The sequence below is a fragment of the Apis florea genome, unplaced genomic scaffold (assembly GCF_048593485.1).
Source record: "Apis florea isolate Af1SG1 unplaced genomic scaffold, ASM4859348v1 contig_2839_pilon, whole genome shotgun sequence".
Lineage (NCBI taxonomy): Eukaryota > Metazoa > Arthropoda > Insecta > Hymenoptera > Apidae > Apis > Apis florea.
Window position 1 is genome coordinate 1785584 of NW_028256653.1, and position 21813 is coordinate 1807396.

At 35.8% G+C, this 21813-nt stretch overlaps 1 protein-coding gene and 1 long non-coding RNA gene across 21 annotated transcripts in view; one reads left to right on the forward strand and one right to left on the reverse strand.

Annotated features, from left to right (window-relative positions):
• unc-13 (protein unc13 homolog) overlaps positions 1-21813 on the reverse strand; it is a 101191-nt gene that overhangs the window by 18248 nt on the left and 61130 nt on the right. For 14 of the 16 annotated variants that reach the window (XM_086907326.1, XM_086907325.1, XM_086907321.1 and 11 more), the window contains exon 7: positions 13084-13190. In XM_086907326.1, coding sequence (XP_086763452.1) covers positions 13084-13190 — 107 coding nt within the window. Of the gene's footprint in view, positions 1-13083; positions 13191-20652; positions 20760-21813 lie in introns of all 16 variants that reach the window. The other 2 variants (XM_031916617.2, XM_031916619.2) reach the window with 1 other exon arrangement.
• The window catches only part of LOC147657778 (uncharacterized), a 40331-nt gene continuing 21566 nt past the window's right edge, over positions 3049-21813 (forward strand). The window contains exons 1-3 of one of the 5 annotated variants that reach the window (XR_015291812.1): positions 3058-3209; positions 3374-3505; positions 15881-16273. This is a non-coding gene — a long non-coding RNA (uncharacterized LOC147657778). Of the gene's footprint in view, positions 3210-3373; positions 3519-14129; positions 15695-15880; positions 16274-19639; positions 20023-21813 lie in introns of those variants that run through there. The other 4 variants (XR_015291811.1, XR_015291810.1, XR_015291808.1 and 1 more) reach the window with 4 other exon arrangements.

Sequence of the window (21813 nt, forward strand, 5' to 3'; positions counted from 1 at the left end):
TTGATTTCTCTAAATATCATTAATATGTTAATTATGCCTTCGTTCGTGTATCTTAAATTCAGGATAACAGAAAATTTTCTATCAATTTTTCTCTTGATATATTTTTGCTCCTAAATTATTGCTACAAATATCATTCGTTGAATTACAATAGAACTTATATGAGTTACCAGATAGATATAATTTTTCCTTACGTTCAAACCAAAAATAATTGGAATTTTTGTCCAAGACAAGATAAATTCAATCGTACGAAATTTGGCAAATTTTTCCAAGTTACAAAAATCTAAACCATTCAAATTTCCAGAGAATACGTATTAATAACGTTGGAAAAATGGCAGATCACCGAAGAGCCATTGAAAGAGCAATAAAATCAAGAGAAGATAAGAAAGAGGATTATGTTCTCAGAAAGGATCTACGCGTTACGATCTACGTTATATCGGTTCAATTCGCCTCAAAGCCTCACGATTAATCGTGGACAGGGGAGATTAGGTTGGATACCACCAGTTTCAAAAGTGATAAAACTTTTAGATGGCAATCTATCTAGAATTTTATTATGAAACTTTGGATACGTCATGTTGAAGGCAATCAGAGAATCATTTCTACCGGATTAAGAAACGTTTCATCACTTGATGGTAAAATTCACAAACGTTTCATTGAATTAGAATTTTTCCAATCGCGATAACTTTCAAGAGATTTACTTGCAACTTGATTGATTGATAAAAAGATTCTCACGTGATTTGATAGATCGTTACGCGCTATTAACTAAATAGAATAGTTTGAAAATTTATCGAAATACAGAGAGATGGAAAATTGGTTAAATATATTCACAATTGGTCCCGTGAGATTAATAAACATTTACATTCATTTGCTTCCTCATTGTGTAATTAACATAAATATACTTCCGTGAGATCCGTGAATTTTTGAAAAAAAAAAAAAAAAAAGAAAAAGGTTAAAGCTTGAACCGAGAGGAACATTGGAAAAGCTTTTTCAAGAATTTATCCTGGTACAATTGGCAAATTGTCTTTACAAAATGTCTACTTTCCGCTTTCGCATGAGTTATGCGCGAGATTTTTGTAAATATTCCTCGAATTCAATCTCTTGTTTGTTCTTTATATTTTCTTTTCTTCCGCCCCCTTAGAGCGTAACAGGTAACCGAATTGACATTCTCAAGTTACATTTACCTCACATTTGACTCTTCGTGGCATGAAAGTTAATTAAACGTTAAATGGATAATATCTTTGTGATCTTTTCATATGAATATCGTAATTATACGATTTACCAATTTATATTTAAACAGATAGATTTCATCACGAGTCTCCCAAGTTTTTCTTCGTATTAAATTTACCATTTTGCAAGGGGAAATCTTGAAAAATATACGAAAATTGTTTAAGATCGAAAATAAAAAAAAAAAAAAGAAAAGAAAGGGGAATATTATTTTAGTGTCTTCTTGAAACAATTAGATTAATATTATTAGTGAAGTATTTCGTCGTGAACTCTTGGCAAACATTGTTGAGAATAAATTGCAAATAATCCTTTTTTATCGATTCTCACTAATATTATTAATTATAAAAGAGTTATTGTACAAGGGACAAATATAATTATGCAATTAATAATCATCGATTTCATATTTTCAAACGATCATACCGATAGGCTCATGCACATCTAACAATGTAACAACCATCGAGAACTCACGATTTCTTGGCAGCGTGCAAAAGCTCGGCGTGAATCGTGTGTAAGGATTTATACATCGAACAAATATATCGACTCGATCCACTCTGAAGTTCCACTAATTAAATAACTTGTATCTTTGAAAAAAAAAAAAAAAAAAAAAAATTATCAACACTTCGAAGCGGATCGCATTCTTAAGACTAAGAAACAGGAGAATATGTATGTGTACATATACATATACATATATATATATATATATTATAATTTTAATATAAAAATATATATATTAAGGATATATAAATATATCGTACACATACACAAGATGATACACACGTAGGGGAAACACACACATATATCATATCACAGGTTTCGACGTGCTGCGATTCGGACAGACAGACAGACACACATGCCCATGCTACTAAACTCGTTGAATTCGCACACCGCTTTATTGCAGCGGGGACGATCGCCGATGCTTGCCCGTCCTCGACGATCTCGTACCGTTTAATCTTCGAGTCGTGGCCACGCTCAATCCACTTCCACGGATGTCGACGGAATCTGTGCGAGTGCTTGTGCGTGTGTGTGTGTTTGTACGTGTACCGATCGAATATTCGTATAAATGTATAAATGTAACAAATAAATAGGTATATGCCTCTCTTTGTAATGGCTCGAGAATAGTGTCTCCCCTGCTGCCTAAGCATTTTTGAAATATCTAAGAATTGAAGTTTTCAATATTTTTCTCTCTTTTGTTAGAATCACCTTCGTTAGAAAGTGTGTAGAAACATCTTTTTTTAAAAGTAATTAAAAAAGTGATTTAAAAATTGTACATACAGTATTGCGATGTCGTTTTTGAAGATTTGTAGATGTTGCAAAGTGAACTGTGTCATCTAATGATGAATATAAATTTGTATAGTAAAGTAGTAAAATCATATGTCTCGTGAGAAACTAAGTAACGCGCGATCGATCGATTATCGATGAGAATTTTAACCGAATTTTATGGATATTCCACGTGATGTGGATCGTTGTAATTTTTCTCGTGACTTGTTCCCATCCATTGGATGGAAAGGATTATTACGAGCGATTGATTGGACGTCGTTCCGATTTCGCAGTAGCGGTATGCTGTACCATTTACGCGACTTTTGAAAGGTTCAATTCCAGGCAACAGAGAATCTTTAACTCAAGAGTAAAAGATTATTTTCTCAATCGAAAATAATCGAAAAACGACTGGGTAAATAGGGAATAAGACGCTGGTCGATTTCTTGAAAATATATACGCGCAACGTTTGTTTACGAACGGTCGTATGTTTTGAATTTTCGTTTCGAAGCAAGCAGCTCACAGCCAGAACTTGGAGATTAAATGTTTAACTTCGAATATAAACAAACGGAATCACGCGATGAGTTTCTAATGCGAAGTTTCATTTGTATATAATCGAAGTGAACACGCGTCTTCTATACCAGTGCTTCTATAACCACGTTCGCCAGCACAACGAATAAAACTTTGGCAAATTGGCCGATGAATATTTGTGAATTTGTCGACGAATAAAGGAGGTAAGGAAGTTTCTTAATAATGCATTATATATATATAATAAAACACTGGCTATTGAATTATCCAACGTCATTGCTACGAAATCGTAACTTACGTCATAACGTCCATTTTTTTTTTTTCCTTCTTTTTTTTAACGCTCGTGTGATCACGACCTAACCGAGGGTAGCCTAAGGAGAGAACGTCCTTTTCTAAATCAATATTCTACGGGGGAGCGAAAAGTAGTCTATAAATGGCTACTACTGGGCAATCGCATGGAAGGCAGCGTAAAGCTTGTGGTACAAAATGGAATCGCACGAAGGTAAAAATTATAGGTAAAAATTGCGAATTTCGATTTTTTTTTTTTTCTTTCGAAGAAGAAAAGTGGGAAGGAATTCGATCGAGTGTAAAATTTAGATTTAATTTGATTCGATCGAAATCTAATCGTTACTCGTATTATTTTAAAAGCGACATTTTGACATTTTTCATCTTCGGATCAATTCGAGTCAATTTTGTGAAATATATTAGGTGAGATATAAGATTTCGTGATTGATTAAAATTTTGATAAAATTAATCGTCAGATTTAATCGTTTTTAAAAGTTCCACTTCCGTTTGAAAGTTTATGGAATTTTCGAAATTTAATCAGCTTGTACTTCAAATCATTCTTTCTTCTTAAATAACTCGAAATATCTCAATTATTCGAAACTGGATTTAATTAAATGATAAAATCGAGATTAATAAAATGAAAAATTACTCCGCTCGAAAAAAATTTTCAAATTTCTCATCACATTTCACGCGAAAATATACCATTTTTGTAACACGAGATTTATCGCCCCTTTTACACCAACCGAATTTGAAGTCAGATAGTACTCGTGAAAATTGAGGAAAAGAATAATCGATCGACTTGATCCATTAATAATCAAGAGGGATCTTCGAATGTAGATTAGAAGCAAATCGGAATGATATAACGATGCTGTAACTAACTAACCTGGTCAATCAAACTTTCAATTAGTCAGCTGATTAATTGATGGCCAATAAACGGGTTAAGCGGCCTATCGAGATGATGATAAACTCAAACCCGATACCAATGAAATTTTTTTACAACGATGTGTACTTTTTTTATCGATATTATCGAGATATTATCGATTTAAAATTAATTTATACGAATATATTGAGTATCGATATTTTATATAAATTAACGAAAAAAAAAAATATATATATATTATTATACTTGAGAATTTGAAAATATTTCTCTCAATAATCTTACAAAATCTTTCTTCTTCTGGCTTTAAACGTGTGTACAATCTGACTCGAAACATGGTCGATGCTCCTCCATGTTGATTTTCAAATAGAGAGGAAGAGTAATATTAATCGAGCTAAAGTTTCATATTCTAAATTCTAGATGGAAGAGGAAGAAAGAAGTACTGATAGTCTCTATTTCACTATTGAAAGTATCGGGGCACTAATTTTGCATGATGTCGGATGAGATTATACAATGAATTACTGATCGTGTTCAGTCTTGGATGAAAATGATTCTCAGTTCGTTCGTCGAATTTTTTTTTTTTTTTATAAATGTTTGTATAAAACGTTGTATATTTTGTTTAATTTTTGAAGAGAGTAGAATTTGAGAAAAAGTAAAAGAGTAGCATCGGATCAGCCGCAGTTTTATCAAAATCCAGTTTTATCTATCAGATATTTATTGAGAAAAAATGATGTAAATAATTAAATTCTTCATTCGTAAATTTACCACGATACATTTCACATGTAGATCATAAGAGGAAAACTTGATAAAGTGTTTATTAATATTCTATTTGCTTACAGCAAAAAAAAAAAAAAAAACTGACAGTTTAAAAATTACAAGAAAAAAAGGTAAGATATAATAATTTGAATGGTGTATCATGGATCATGATAAAAAAATATTATTTTTTATCAAATTCTTCTTCGTTATCGATCTTCATTTTTTTTTTTTTTTTTACCAATATCAACTTATTTTTATGATTAGTTTCAACGTATAATATTTTAGATTTTAACAAAAGATAAAATTCTATAAAGTTCGTTGAACAAGCAATATTTCCAATCTAATAACTTACATCTCGTTTCGTGTACTCTATTCTCGTAGATGCATCATTGTATTTACACGAGCAGAAAGTTTAAAGACAAACGGAGTAACTTGCTTGAATAACTTTGCTCCACGTTTAACTCGTTGGCGACCCATCCCCCCCTCGAATATTTGGGAACGAATCAAACATGTTTTTCTTGCAACAAACAACTTGATGGTTTGCAAATGTTATTTCAACACGTGAAACAATTGATTGTTTCAATAATTGAATAACGTTGACCGATGCGATATTCGTTTCGTTAATATCTGCATCTCCTTTCTTTTTCTCTCGCATTCGTTTTTCGCTTTCACTTCACCATTTCTCATTTCTTGAATGTCGTAATGCAGGTCAGCTGCGATTCAGTTTAATTTTAATTTATTATGCCCACTGAGCGAAGAGATTTAATTATTGGGGCGGAAACGGAAATAACACCGACTGTTGCCTTCGATTATTCCTCCCCTCCCTCCTCTCACTCAGCTCAGATGCTCCATCATTTTTTTTTTCGTCTCTCTTTGTCGGACGAATCTCGCTCGATGCGATGGGATGCCAAATTTGGTAATCGAAGAATAACGAAGAAGAAACTTTCGTTCGAAACCGTTGTCTAATTTGTGCAGAAACATTTTTCAAAACGTTTAGCTTAGTTCTTCCTGCTGTTCACCTTTATCATAATGCGAGTATAAATAATTGAACGAAACACGTAATTAAACACGATTATTAAGCGATTCTGTCCGATTTCATATTCAGATGAATTTCAATTTACGTTTGAATGTAATCGAATAAAAGGAAAAGGTAAATTCAGTTTAGCTTTCGATATTGATTCTCTTGCTTCCAATTAGAGAAAGCAAAAATTATAAGTGGAATAAGAAAGGTTATGGTCATCGCCATATGTATTATTTACCAATAATTATTTCAATTTAAAATGATGAATTGTCTAAAATTGGTTCTTTTTTTTTTCTTATCACAAGAAGATGTTGCATGTAGCGAAACTAATTAATATATATGTATATTTCACGTCTCTTTTGTATTGGACGAACGGACAAGTTGCTTTTATCTAAATTAGAGAGTTGCGTTAAAAATAATGATTCGTCGAGGATCTGAAGAACTTTTCCTCTTTGTCGTTTTTCCGTCTCAGAAACTTGACGTACTACTTTTTCCTCATTTTTTCCTCATTTTTTTGTTTTCGCCGTTATTGTTCTTCCAATTTCCTTTTTCTTCCGTATTTCAACCCTCTCCTGCCACGTTTCCTTTTCTCTCGTTTAATGCGTTTTCACATTCACATTATTTCTCTCGCGGTCAAGCATTTCTTTACACGAGAAATTTTTTTTATAAATAAACAAATTTCGAAGGAACAACAAATCCAAGTAAATCTCTCTAAATTCATAATTGCAACCGCAAATAATTTCGCGGATGGATGCTCGAAACATGTCCATTAGAGGAACGTCTATCCAAATACATCCAAATACGCGTATTTGAACGTTTCCTTCTGATTGAATCGCTTCACTTTGGATCAAAAAACGTTTACATCAGAATAAATTAAGAATAAGAAACGTTCTCGTAACAATTGGAAAATCATAATCGGCCGTGAAGTTAGTCCATTCGAGACAATACGATCGTTTCTATAACCACTCGAACATTTGAATCAGTTATCCAATATTAATTTGGCTAGCGTCCAGTTGCGAAAGAATCATGCACCAATTGGTACGACTTGGGATTGGCCAAGGTGGGAATAATTCCAGAGCGATCCAATACATTCCATCGATGTACTGTTTCGAAGCACACGTAAAAAAGTATTTTTTAAACGATTCTATATCGAATGAATAAAGCGATCCAACGAGAGCAGAATCTTACGATTCGTTTTTCCTTTTATCAAAATCGTGATCTGCAAAACGAGCAAACTTTACATTCCTCCACGCAGACCTCCTCTTATATCATCGATTCGGCAAATCGATCAACTAGATAGAAATCTAAACTTCTTCAAACGTTTGATCGAGCGTTTCTTTTCTTTTGGTAATGGAATAATAATAATGGATCTCATCTTTTCCATTTCCATCCACCCTCGTTGCACATTACCCAATTACCCAAATATCCGAGGGGTGGGGGGAAATGTCGGTCGAAACATCTTGAAGACGCGCGCAATTCTCGCGGTCGAAAGTTCTCATCATATCGGCGGACCATCCTGCGGAAACGGAGTTTTGGCGGCGCGTGAAGCACACCAGAAAGGAGGAAAAACTGTTGACCCGCTTCGTGACGAGGCAGCAATTACTCTAATGATCGTGGCCGGCTTCGTTTCCCTTTTACCCTTCTTCCTTCTTCCATCTTCTTCATCGTCTTCCGCCGAGAAACGCTTTAATTGCCGTAATCGCTTCGCGGCTAAGATCCGTAAGATGCGTAATCCGTTTCTTCTTTCTGGCGCAGTTTTCAGAATTTTCTTCTTTTTTTCGTGTTGTTTCGCTTTCGGTTTTAATTAATTTGTCGATTGCGAGAGGAAACGAAAGGAACGAATATTTCAAATTTAATTCACGATTTCGTTTCGTATTGAAATGGAGTGGAATGTTCAGCTAGTTTCTTCAAAAAGTGTTAAGGAAAAGTGTAGTTTAATAATAACGTTCGGCTGGTTTTTTTTAAAAAGTGTTAAGGAAAAGTGTAATCTTGTTTCGATATCATCACAAGTTTTGACAAATGTTTTCGATAGAATAGAGAATCGTAATATTAAGATCATCACTTCCTTTTTCTGCCTTGTTCAAACGAGTCGTTAAGTTTGAAAACGTTTAATCGAGAAACTGGTCGGAACGAATTTCTCCCTTTGACGAGCGGTGAGCATAAAATCAATTCAACCGTTCCAAAGATCGATCCGATCTTTGTTCAACTCTGTGTAGAAACCAGCAATTAACGAGGATTTCTCCTCTCCAAAGCGAAGAATTTTACGCTTATTCGACTCGTCCTCGTCTTCCTATCCTTCTCGATTCGTCAATCTTTACTTTTTCCCTTTCTTAATTTCTCCAACGAGGAAGAGGATTTTTCCGGATTGTACTTTTTTAAATCGTAACTCTCTTCCTTTCGAACTCTTCTCTTCTCGTCGCAACCGCTCTATTCCCGCATCATCGTTCGATTTTTCCAATTCTTTTTTTTTTTTTTTTCTATTCAACTTTTCCTTGATCGAACGAATCGAAAGAGTATAAAATCAGAAAAAGAAGTTGTTTTCTTCCTCTTTCTCACCCGTTTCACTTCTTCGCGGTTGCTTCTTTTATATTTTTAAATCCAACAGCGAAAATCTGTCGAAGTCGTTCATTTTTTCGACGTGGAAACCGCTTATCCTCCTTTCAACTATTTTTGCTTCCAGAATTTCTTTCCGTTTCCCTTAATTTTTATTTTATCGAATTAACAATTTTTTTTTCCGATAATTGTTTTCACGCACAACATTGTCACGTATATCTATATATTTTTATATATTTGAAGTTAAACAATAATTACAGAATATAAAATTAGACTGTTTAAACATTCTTGAACTATTTTTAAAATATCTTAATTCTTTCTCTGTTTGATAATTTCACAATATTCCTGGATATAAATATATATATATATACATTTAATTTTGAATGAATATTTTTGATCGAGAATGAGATACATCGCGATAAACATGGCAAAAATTTGTATTTAAGTTTTAAACAACTAACAATTCATCTTTCATGCTGATTCTGTCCAAGAAAGTTGTTTAAAAATCAACGCGTTACGTTGGCAAATGCTCGAAGATCCTCATGATTAGAGCCAAGACCGACCATCCTTTCGTTACTCTTCGACAAGATTTTTTTTTCTACAAAAAAAAGCGCGCTATTTTCCTGAACAAGAACTCGTATTCTCTTAATCCCAACCGAAAAGCGAAATAGAGCGAATAGGAGAAGAAGCAAATTCAAGGATGTTCCAGAATAAAAATATTAATAACGAAAAAATTTAGTGGTAAATGATGAGTATAAAAATACTCAGAGATAAAGAAAGAAAACAGTGGTCGAAATGAGCAATTCAAATAAGAAATTCGATCGGCTGTCCACCATCTTGTTGAATTTCTATACTAGCGCCACTTTGATCTCGTTGAAAGAAGTTGGAACTTATCTCGAAAAAGTAAATCTTCCCGTGCGTCTCGTGTTTGTTCCCCTTCTCGTGTTTTTCCAATTCGTGCTCTCTCTCTCTCTCTCCTTTCCTTCCCTTTTTCCCGCCTATTCGATTCCAACGCATTTTCTCCAAGGCGTAGCTCCGATCGAGTTTATCCGCTTCTCCGTTCTCTTCGTTTATCGACGAATCTCCACGATTCAGTGAGAAACAAGAAAGATTCGTTTTCGTTTTATATTTCTTCGCGCTTGTTTCGAGGAAAAATAGATTTGAAATTTTACCTTCTTCTATTTCTTCTTCTTTAATCTTCAAGATTTTTGTTAGGTTTGGAGGTTCTTTTAATGTCATCTATTGTCTCGAATTTATTATTAATACTTAAACTATACACACAGTTATTCATAAGAGACGAAATACTTTTAATTTAATTTTTTTATTTGAAACTTTTTAAGATTATTTTTGACGGTATATTTTACGTTTTGTTTTAATATCGAGTGCTCGAGGTAGACATTTCAACCGATGTTGTATGCAATTTCACGAGTCATGTTTCTTCTCAGATTATCTACTATTTCTTCTTCTATGTAATGAGATTATTCTCCCTCGTAGTACGATTACATTCGTCTCGACAAGAGTTTAATTACATATAGAAACACGAATTTAGAATCTGTGCTACATCGTGTTTCCACCTGCTCAAGATCAATATGAGCCACCAGTTTCTGGCTTGCCTATCAATATTCCAAGATGCACCAATTGCGGAAACACCGACACGATTCCTATATATTACGAATACACGATTATTTAATCGTTCCATCCAATTATTTCTACCTTTAAATTTTCAATTGGAGGAATAATTTACACACGTTCGTCCATAATATGCCTTCTCTTCTCTTCTCTGCAAACAAATCGCGACAATATTATACGAGATATAATAGTTCCACGAGTGAATTTCTCATCGAATATTCCTTTCTCTTCCACTATTGTTCAAATTCCGTTCTCGATCGATCTCTTCTTCGTACGAAAAAAAAAAAAACACTCCTCCAATTAATCGAGGAAGTAAGAGATTTTGCGTAGGAAAGAAAATAACGGAGAAGGGCGGCGGTCGAGTAGAGGCTGCGCGAGTAGATACACGGATGCACACACAGGTGAATAGGCCGCAAGGATTGCACGTGTGCGCTGCACCCGGCGCTGCACTTCCCTGTACGTTGAACTATCGATCGTTTCGAAGCGGGCCTTGCACCCTCGCCCTCTTCTCTCTCTTCCACTCTGTACCACACCGCGTCACCGCGACTTTTGCACCGTGTGCTCTTTCCACCATTCGCCGCCTCCGATTTTCTATTCCTTTCCTTTTTTTTTTTTTCTTCCCCTCCTCAACGATTCACAATACTGTCAAATCGTTTATTTAATCGATGTTGAAGACGGTGATTCACTTTTCACAAGTCTGTTCCCACCTAAATCATTTGTAACACTTTCGAATTAATTAAGAGAAAAAGGTTTATCTAATTGATTGGATGTGAATTGTTTTTTAAACGGCAAAATTATTGTGTACAAGGATTTTTAGAAATGATCTGGTTGCTTTAATTTAATTTTCAAAACTTAAGTGTATGTGAAGTGTATTTTATTTTTTTCTTTTTTTTAGGAATGAAAAATATAATCCGATCACATGTCCAATATTAATTCACCGAAATAGATTAAATTTCACCAAAGCATTAATAATTCTACGATTTCGATCGGAGGAATATTTTATCGTGTTCCGACACAATTTTTTTTTTTTTTTCTTGCATTTCAACTATTTTCATTTGGTTCAACCATTATTTCCTTTCCATTTCCGCCAAGATGTTATGGTTCCTTTCCGTTATCGGCTATCGTTGTTTCGGCCTTCAACATTTTCCCGGCAATTGAGTTTCTTCATTGCTTCGTTCGAGTTGGAGAAAATGAAATTATTTTCATCGTGCGTGTCGATCGTTTGATACGGCTTTTGTGCACAGAGGCCGATAATCGAAATGCTCGAACGCAGACCCGTGACACCGTTAGCGTTGCTTATTCTCCTCTATTTATTCCTCCCCTTTTGGATAGGAGGGAAAAATAAAACTTTGTTTCGTTCTAGCTTTCCATTTTTTTTTAATTTTCCCTCTTTGCGTTCGACAATTTTGTTATATCATACTTTTTTTGTTACACTTTCGAAAGAGCGTAAAGTAAGTAAAGAATGTTTAAATTTATCGACGAAAAAAAAAATATATATATATATATATTCGAATTATATCAATAGTCACGTATTTTCGATTTCAATCGTACTCGCGAAGAAATTAATACGCGGAATAATTCATCGTGGAATAAATTTTAATTAATCTTTAACGATATTCTAGAATGGAAATTGATACGTTCATTAATTTCTACCTTTGCCGTTTGTTTTAATTAATTATCGTTGAATAATAGTAATAAAATATTTATGTAAAATGTTTTTACGTAAAAAAATAGAATGATCTTTGATTGTATCTCTTAAAAATTATGATACAATTGATATAATAACGATTTCTTATGATTAGAAACTCGACAAAAAAGGAGAAAATTGGTCGGACAGAAAAATTACTACGAACAAATCGCAAAAAATTCATCCTCGAAATTGAAAATCGCAAAACTAGAAAGTTCTTCTTCTCTTCCCTCCTTCCTCGTGGACCATTCATGAAACGATAAACTTCTAAATGTCCATTCTTACGTCAGCCAGTCCTATTCTACGAGCGATGCCACGATTTCGCGGGGAAACAGAAGAGAGGGCGAAAACAATCGCCAAGTGTCTAAAGTTGTCGGGCAGAATTACGCGACCAATATCGGCCGATGTCTCATCGATCTGGAAACTTTGCAAATTGCTTCGAGCAGCCATTTAGTTTCCGAGCGGAGTGCACGAGACGAGATGTCGGTGGCAAAACGAGGCGTGATCGATCAGTTTCTGCGGTTGATCCGATTGATCGAGATTCGTGCGCAAAAAAGACGTTCGGATTCCTCCGAATCGTGAAACGTGATTTTTTTGTGCCTTATTTGAAAAAAAAAAAAATGGAAAAACCCGTTCGTCGATCGCAAGCTCGCGGGAGAATCAGTTCGTCTCTCTCTCTCTCTCTCTCTGTTTGGCAGTTCATAGAATAGAATTGTACACCGATTTATTATCCGAAGAATTTTTGTGCTTCGATTCGTATATAAAAATTAATTGAAATTAATTATTATTCTTCGTAGCGTTACATTCGAGTGTTGATGCAAGAATATCGATGTTGATTATTGGATCGTAACTTAAATTGCTCACAACTCGATAAATAAGTTTCCTAGATTCGAACGTGTCCCGCTGATTCAACCTGTATATTTCAAGATATCTTCGAGATTAAAGCTTAACTTTATATAATAACTCTTCTTCGAGAACAAAATGGCAAGAAAAAAAGAAGGACGAATAACGAAATTACGGATGAACGAAAATTGCCAAACCACGTAGAGATCACCTCTCTCTCTCTCTCTTCCCTCGAGCATCCGATCGTCCGAACTCGAATCCAACCCCTGCCCACCCCAAGTGTACCCCGAAAAAAAGCGCGTGTGTGTCACATTTTTCTTTCCTCTTTTTTTTTTCTTTTTTTTTTTTTTTTTTACACGGCACAGAGCCGTCCCTCTTATGGTGGAGTGTAAAACTCTTAAACTCTCTAAGGTATCAGTATCGTGTCACCTGTGATGGCGATCTTGCAGGACCACTTGCTTGTACCCTCGAGGACGATCTGTTCGGCCTGCTCGAGGCTGTCTATGTGCGTGTCCGGGTCGACTGAAAACGTCGTGCTGAAAAGAAGACAATGTCCTCGTCATCTTCGATCGTCCTTCGACAACCTCTCGCCCCCCTCTTCTCGAGGGAATCGAAAAGGCTACGTTTCTCTCTCTCTTTTTTTTTTTCCGCTCGAAGCTTCTTCTTCTTCTTCTTCTTCTTCGGCTTTCGATCGAACACTTTTAGTTTATTTTATTTTCAATTCTCGAGCATTATATTGTAACGGGGTGGTGGTGGGTTTGGTGATGTTTGGCAGAGGCTATCGAAGGACGTGGTGTGTCTCGTGAAGACGTGTCGTCGTGAAACGTGTCATCGATCATCGTCGTCCAGCAGCTGCGGCGATTCAGCCCGCGATTATCAGCGACAACAACAATAAGGTGGAAGGATGAAGGAGGAACCGAGAAGGGATGAAGCTTAACCGGTTCCTCCTCCGGTTTCTCGAGGGGAAAAGGGGGTGGATTAATATCATAGGCTAAACGAACTTGTTATTCTGGCAATCGTCATGAAAGCGTTAAGCGGTTTCCATACTTTCAGATCACAACTTCCGGGGCATTGCACGCTCGCTTTGTGCGAAGGCAGTCGCTCTCTTTCTCTTTTTTTTTTCTTTTTTTTTTTTTTTCTGGCTAAAAACGATCACGTGCTTGCTCGCTGAAGGAATTGCGTAAGCGGGACGACGAGTAGCGCTCGCTGTTGCGGAAATAAAGGCGTTCGAGAGCGGGGCAAGGATGGATGAGGAGGATGAAATATTTCGAGAATGAAGTATGAATGAAATCGAAGCGAATAGAAGCGTCGAGAAGAGAACGATAAGTGTGTTGTTGCTTTTGAGGAAAGAGGTGGATGTGGAAGCGGTGACGGAGAGAGAATATATATTTGCGAACGATGTTACAGAGAGGTGAATTCTTGGTAAATAATTTGCAAAGAATTTGAAAGAGTTTCCCCCGATTTTGTATTTTCAGGACGAGCTTGAATATTTTCGGGAAAAAGGCGAAATCGAAATGAATAGGTGGGACGAGTAGCTGAAGTTTGGCTTTCATTTTGATCCTTGGACAGGATATTACTTTTGGAAAGGGAGGCGACAATGGCTGCGAATGCTTTTCGGATTAATCGGAGCTTGAAGGATCGAGAATAATTAACCTTTGTACTTCTTTGTCGAGAACACTGCTTTAAACGCGCCTAAAACGTTGAAAATTTATATAGAAGCCACTTTTCTTTTCACGAATTATTCGAACGTGGTTCTCTGATTCAAAACATTTCTAATAAAAAAATAATCGAAGATCGAGAGCAATTTCTACAACATGAAGCTTTCTCTGCTCGACGCTATAACACCGAGTTACAAATTTATTATCAAAGTCCATATAAATAATAAACTATTCGCATAAACCTTCGAGTATTCCAATCAGTCACGATACGTCGGTTGCATTATTCAAACAAATACCATTCACAATCCTAGATGCCACCTGTTAATCCTCGATGGAATTAGATCCACTGTTTTCATCAATTCAGAATAAGAAAACTTGTTGCACCGTGTCTGTGGCTCGTCGCCAATTTCGTATCCTCAAATTAGACGAATTGCTTCGTGTGTAAAATTTATGGGAACCATGCGAGGTTGTTATATTTCGATGGATTCAATCGAATTAATCCATCTTGAAATAAGAATGGGAAAAAAATCGTCAAAGTATATTCTTGAAACGAGTTCGATAATCGTTATATCGGTTTCAGAATATCAGTGTAAGTTTAAAACTTTTTTTACTTTAGAAGAGAAAATTGAACGAAATCAATCATAATGAATCTATATCGTTGATTTAGTGTATGGAATATAATTAATTTTGTTGATTAAAATTACTTGATTCGGTCAAACATTTAATATAATTGATATAATAATACATTTATTAATTGGAATTAATTGGACTTTGAAATTGTTGATTACTTTATTACAACAACATGATATGTATAATAAATACATCAAAAAATGCGAATAAGCCAATATTGTTAAAATATAAATTGTATAATTCGAAATCTTTAATAAAATAACAATTTTTTAAAAACGAGATAAAAATATTTCGAAAAACTATGATAAGATAAAAATTGTATAAATAATTAACGAGTAAAATCATCATTTATTTATTAACAACCATTGTTAATAAACGATCAACGTCCTCGATATCTCGTATCAACGAGTATTACGATATAAATGAAATTAATTCTTTCCTCTTTTATTGCCAATTTTTTCCTACTCTCTCGGTTAACAATGACAACAGCGTTGATTGCTCTGGACGAGATTTGCTTTGTAAATTACGATTTTTATCGGATTTAAGAGTTTCTTTCGTGGACAACGGAAGAAGAACCCTATCTACGTAGATGTCGCTGCATTGTTCGTGGCTCGAGAAACTCTATACATTTCGTTACAATTACAAACTTTGAACAACTTGATAATACGTATTATCTTAATTCTAATAATTTTCCCTTCGCAAAGAAGGAATACTTCAAACAAGAAACAAATCTTTACATTATTTAAACGATGCTGGCTTAATAGAAACTTCGCAAAGTTTCTTTATTAAATTAAAAAAAAAAAAAAAAAAAAACAAACCGAAACAACAAGGAGAACGAATGAAACAAAAAAAAAAAAAAAATTCCATCACATTACTTATATCGAAAAATTACATATTTTCTGTCTGCAATTTTTGAAAAACACAATTTTTGTTAACAGATCCCATCTACGATTCTAAGATAATAAATAAAGTACCGACGAAATACCGATGATTCCACGTTCAAGAATCGAGAAGTTCAGAAACGTGAGGCTTGTATAAAGAGAATAATATTCGACAACGAAATTTCGATCGTTGCAACAAATCCGGGATCACAGATTACTGCGGTGGTTGTTGCGGATCGTTTCCGATAAACGTCCGTATACCATAGAGGATACTGGTTAGGCGTTGGCTCACGTTGTCGGATATATAGCATATAACAGGCTTAGCTTTGACAATGGCGCCGGTGCCAGTCGAGCCACAACAAGTTGCCGTGTGACCTTAATGGACTTTCGATTGAATTCCTCCGGAGCGGAGGGAGACGGACATCTGCCGTGATGGACAACCGCACTACAATCGGCGCACAAACGTATATGCGTGTTGACACACGCGTGCTCGATCGAAGAAGAGACGCGTTTCGGGACAAAAGATGTCCGTTCAAAACGATGATTCGGCATGGAAGAAAAAAAAAAAAAGGTTATTTCGATTCTTCCTTCCTTCTGTTTCCAATTTTGCCTAACGACGAATCGTGATTGATGGTAATTGTTCCCAACCAATTCGAGATTTTGAGATTTGAGATACGAACATAGTAATGGCAGAAATCGGGCAATTTTTGTGAGTAAACAATTTTTCGAAAATATTCTTTTAGAAAGTTATAAAAGATACGTTTTTTTTTTATTAGTAATCGAATTTTATTGGTAAAAAATTGGCCAATTTCTACCTTTAACTTGCGTCTAGCTATCTACTGTGTTCTCGATGGTAGATGGAATTTGATGATTGGAGGCTCGTCTGATATGAATCCTTCTTGTTGTTGAATTTGCGAAAATTGGTTAAGATGATCTAGCAAATACGAATATTACAACTATAATTAGCATAAATAGGATTTACGCGAGCTTGTTGGAAACGACGACTATACATAGGATGCTTTTAACGAGTCCTAATATATCTTTAATTACAACGATCCAGAGGTAATTAGACTTTCCAAATGGATTAATAATTCATCTTTGTCTTGAATCTTTGGATGCATCGTAATAAAATTTCCATGATAAAATAACTCAGTGCATCGAGTACAAAATGTTACAAATGTTGTATACTAGTTTTATCAAGTAATCGTAATTCTATCAAAATTAGGAAAAATTTAAACCGTTATAATTCCGAAGATAATAATTTTCGATTAACGAACGAAAGACCATTGGAAGCGTGGAAATTCGCCCTTTAAAATCCTTCTCCATTTATCCCGATACGACTTCCGGTTCCCGAGATATCCTCGTGTAAAGAAAAGATAATTCTCAATCGTTCATCTCGACTCTATCGAACTCTATTAAAATTAGAAAAAAATTTGAATCGCTGTAACTCCGAAAATAATAACTTCCTGGCGATGAACGAGAGATCACTGGAAGCGAGGAACCTTCTTCTTCGAAACGCTTTTTCGTTTATCCCGATACGACTTCCGGTTCCCGAGATATCCTCGCGTAAAGAAAAAGACAATTTTTTAATCATTTAGCTTAAATACGTTTAAACCCTATTAAAATTCGAAAAACTTTGAATCGCTATAACTCCGAAGATAGTGAATTTTAAACAACGAGCGAGGGGTCATTAGAAGCGCGGAAGCTTCCCCTTTGAAACGCTTTTTGAATTATTTCGATACGATTTCCGGTTCCCGAGATATCGTCGTGTAAAGAAAAAGGTAATTTTTAATCGTTTACTGTCTGCGCCTTTGTTGCTTATTCGGCTTCCTCGCTCGCGCCTCGTCTCACTGACCCATCCCAAAGTCCAAACAAGCGATACACGCGATTCCCAAGAAGAACGTAGTGTGCACAGTTCCAGGAAAAGATGTAGGTCACTGGGACCCATCAATCTCTGGCGCGCTACGTTAAGTAGAACGGAATCTTTGAATCGTCATGTTTCGACAACCGATTGAGATATTGGGACGAAACAAAAAAGGATTTTAATTGCATGGTTTCCTCTTTTTGTACGAGAAAAGTGACAAAGTGGTTTCCTCTTTTCAGCTCTTTGTGCGAACGCAGTGATCTATCGCATATGCTTTACAATAATACTAGATCTGTAATGCATCACTCTGAATACCTGTTTTAACAAAATGTGAAATTCTTATTCGCGCGATGTTCAACAAATTCAAATTACGATCTCGTATCGCTGACACGTAGCGAGGGCATGCAAATCGACTTACAAATTACCATTTCTCCATATCCATATACGAACAACTTCCGTCCCTTCGATCCTGAATCACAACATTTACATTCTTTCAATGAGGAGGGTCGGGATAATCGAAAGAAGGAAGACACAAGAGGAGCGTGGCTCTCGAGAAGGAACTTTCCTTGGCCAACTCGATAATAAACTCCATGGAGTCGCTTCTCCCCCCCCCCTCCCCCCTCCTCCTCCTGCTCCCCTTCTTCCTCTGCCATTTTCTCGCCTCGAATCCGAATTTCATCGCGAATCGACAGCCAAATCTTGGATTCCCGACCAAAATCTCGACCAAACAATTTTCTCGAACTTGTCGATTCCCATTGTCGGTCTTTTTCCCGAATTGTCGAGAACAGGGGGAGCCATTTCCGTGGAATGACAAAATGGCGGAACAGAAGAAGAAGGTGAAGAGAGACAGTAACAAAAGGTTAGGATTGAGAACGGGTTCGATTGATGGATTACGATGTCCAGAGACAGAGAGATGTAAATCATGGGGTTGACGCGTGTGCAATGCAATTTTATGCGAGAACAGCTCTGTGTGTATGAACGGGGATGTTGAACAGGATTCATAGATTACACATACGTGCTTTCTTGAATAGGGATGATGTGTGAAAAGTATATATGCACCCGTTCATCACATCATTTTCCACGATGTGAAACATCGTATTTTCTGACATCGTACGTTGTACGTGTGTACACTTGGTAGAAGTATACGTATACGTATAGAGAGAGATGATTCGAGACACGGTCAAGAGACTCGTAAAGAGATTCCCTCGAGGGTTTACACTGTTGGGTTTACAAGAGTACTTAATAGAAAGTTCATTTAAGAAGATTATGCGAATGTTAAGCGTGTTTAACAGGGCATCATTCAGATCCAAAGATGTTTTCTTTATACTTTCTTTTTTCAATTCACGATAATTATTAGTGGGCATTCTAGGTTAGTGTTTTAACAAGTTAAAAGAGTTTATATTTTTGATTATGAACTTCTACAATCTTTTTTTTTCTTATTTATTTTTATGCATGATCCCAACGTGTCAAAAATAGGGGAGAACAGTGTCTCATTTTTGCTTTTAAGATTTATATATCATTTGAAATTTACAATATTTTGAAACTTTGGCGAAAATATTATAGTAACGATTTTCTTATATTTCTTCTACCAAGTATATTTTTTCGATATATCTCGGAATTGAATCGATAAAAAGTTTATTTTAGTACCGCATGTGTAGATCGATCATTGAAAGTGTTCCGAAACTAAATTCTACCTTTCTGTGATCGCTTCTACAAGCTATCCTCTTCAATCAACACAACTCTACTTTCGTTTCGAATAACATTTACAAAACGTTCCTTAAGGGTTCGCTCGAGAAACCAAACCATCTCGACTAATTCAGTGCAACACAGAATATTGCCACGTATTCCACGAAAATTGTCACATCGACAGTGCAATCTACACGTATATCTACGATATTTCCGTGTATTTTTCCAATGTCACAACAAAACAGAATTTTCTTCTTCGTTTTTAGAGCCGGTTTTAGACAGATAAAAGCGAGAGAAGAAAAAGTAAATAGTGAGAGGAAGAGAGTGAGAAGCGGAGCAATAGCCGAAGAAAAGAAACGAAAAGTAAACGAAAAGGAAATATTATATATTTGAGTTAACACGTTCACGTTCATTTGCCGACATTAAATTACTTTATGCCAAATATATTTCATATTTTATTATATATACCGGATAATCCAAACAAAATTTTTCCCAATGTTTCGCACCAAGTTTTGAAAAAATTTTCTGTTCGACGTTTTCTCATTCGATTATACACGTTTCATCAACATTCATCGACCGAGAACGTGTTAAAGTGGAAGCTCGTAGGGAGGGAAAGGGAGAAAACCAGCTTTAACCGTGACACCGTTTTTCCAACGTAGAAAAATGCGAGGAACGGGTGCATTCTGACAAACAGCCAAATCACACACAATATATATATATATATTATAGAATAGAATAATATAGAGTTAGTACAACACAGCAGCAGAGCGGCGGAGCGTAAGAGAGGCGACGAATGAAACAAAAAAAAAAAATCGAACGACCACAGATTAAAAACAAAGGAATATATAGTAGAACGTATGAGAACGTACGAAGAGGTTACACGCGAGGCAAATCTATATGGCGTGATAAACACATAAATATGGTGCTCGAGAAATGGTGGACGACAACAACACTATGGGATGATTGGGGAGGGTTAAAAAGTGAGGTTATGTCGCGCGCATGACAATTTCACAAATGACAAATGTAGTGAAAAATGTGTGAGGAAGAAATAATAATAATAATAATAATAATAAGAGAGTAATAATAAATAAAGAGTTACATCGAGGCACACACAGGTGAGATAACACGCACAATTATATATATATATATATGTATCATGATTATACGTAAGAAGAGAGTATGTAATGTGATCGAGCGCTGCACGTTTCATCGTTTCGTTGAACGGAGAGGGGGTGCATAACCGGTCATGGCCGGCGGGCACAACGAGCTGGCCACAAACCTGTAATGGCGATCTTCGCGGACCACTTGCTGGTACCGTCTAGAACCGACTGCTTCACCGCCGTCATGTGACCCGTATGTGCTTCCTCGTCGACCCCGAAGACTGACCTAAACTCCGACGAGACTTTCTTTCACATGAGCTGTGCCAATGGCCTAGATCTCGTCCTACCTGTGCTCTCCACTCTTTTCTCATTGTATTTTCTCCCCCATCCCCTTCCTCCCTCTTTTGCGTGACAACGCTTGCGTTCCTTTTTTTCTCTCTTTCTCTCTCTCTCTCTCTCTCTCTCTCTCTTTTTTTTTGCTCGAGTGTTTTCTTCGAGCGGTTTTCATCAAGCGTCACGTGTAACGAGCAATTGCATCGCGAAGCAAGTCCATCGGCGTTAAATGGATTCTAATTTCTTCCCTCCCTCCTTAGTTTTTAACTGGATTTTTTCCTTCTTTTCGAACGGATCTTTTCGTTAAACTTTGTTTCAAGCTGAGACGAGAATTCATTTCATTTTCTCTGTAATTCTAAATTCTTCTTTTATTCCCAGTTTCTATTGTTTTTATTCGTTTATATTTGTTATATTCATCATTGCTTCGTTACGCGTGACGCTTTCCGTACGCGATGTTTCCCGACCGGATTTTACTTTTCTTACGCGTATGATTCACGAAAGTGATCGAAGGTACTCGTTTTCAAGAACGAATATATATTACGTGGAGTGGAATATTTTCGGTGAGCACGCATCCACTTGTAATCAACGCGTATATATCGTCATCGATCAATCCGAGGTCGTTGATCGTTCCATCTATCTTCGACCTTTCGAGAATCATACCAGTCATATTGTCTTCCTTGGTTAAAATCTATCCTATCTGTTCACCCGTTAAATTTTTATTAACATTAAATTATTTAAATTTCTCTATGAGATTTTTTATTTCGAAGATAGAGGGAAGGGATATTCAAATATTTTAACGAACAAAGCGAAGTTAGATGGGAGATTTTAAATAAGGGGGGCAGCACAGTTAAAATATTCTATAACATTGAAATATTCGCGGTATCTAAAGTTTTATTCCGTTCTCTTATTTATCCGATTCCACGAAACAGATAAAACTAAACTTTGCTCAAAAAGTGAGATATACTTTGAACAATTTTTATTGAATAAAGCCAAAGTATAGTTGCATC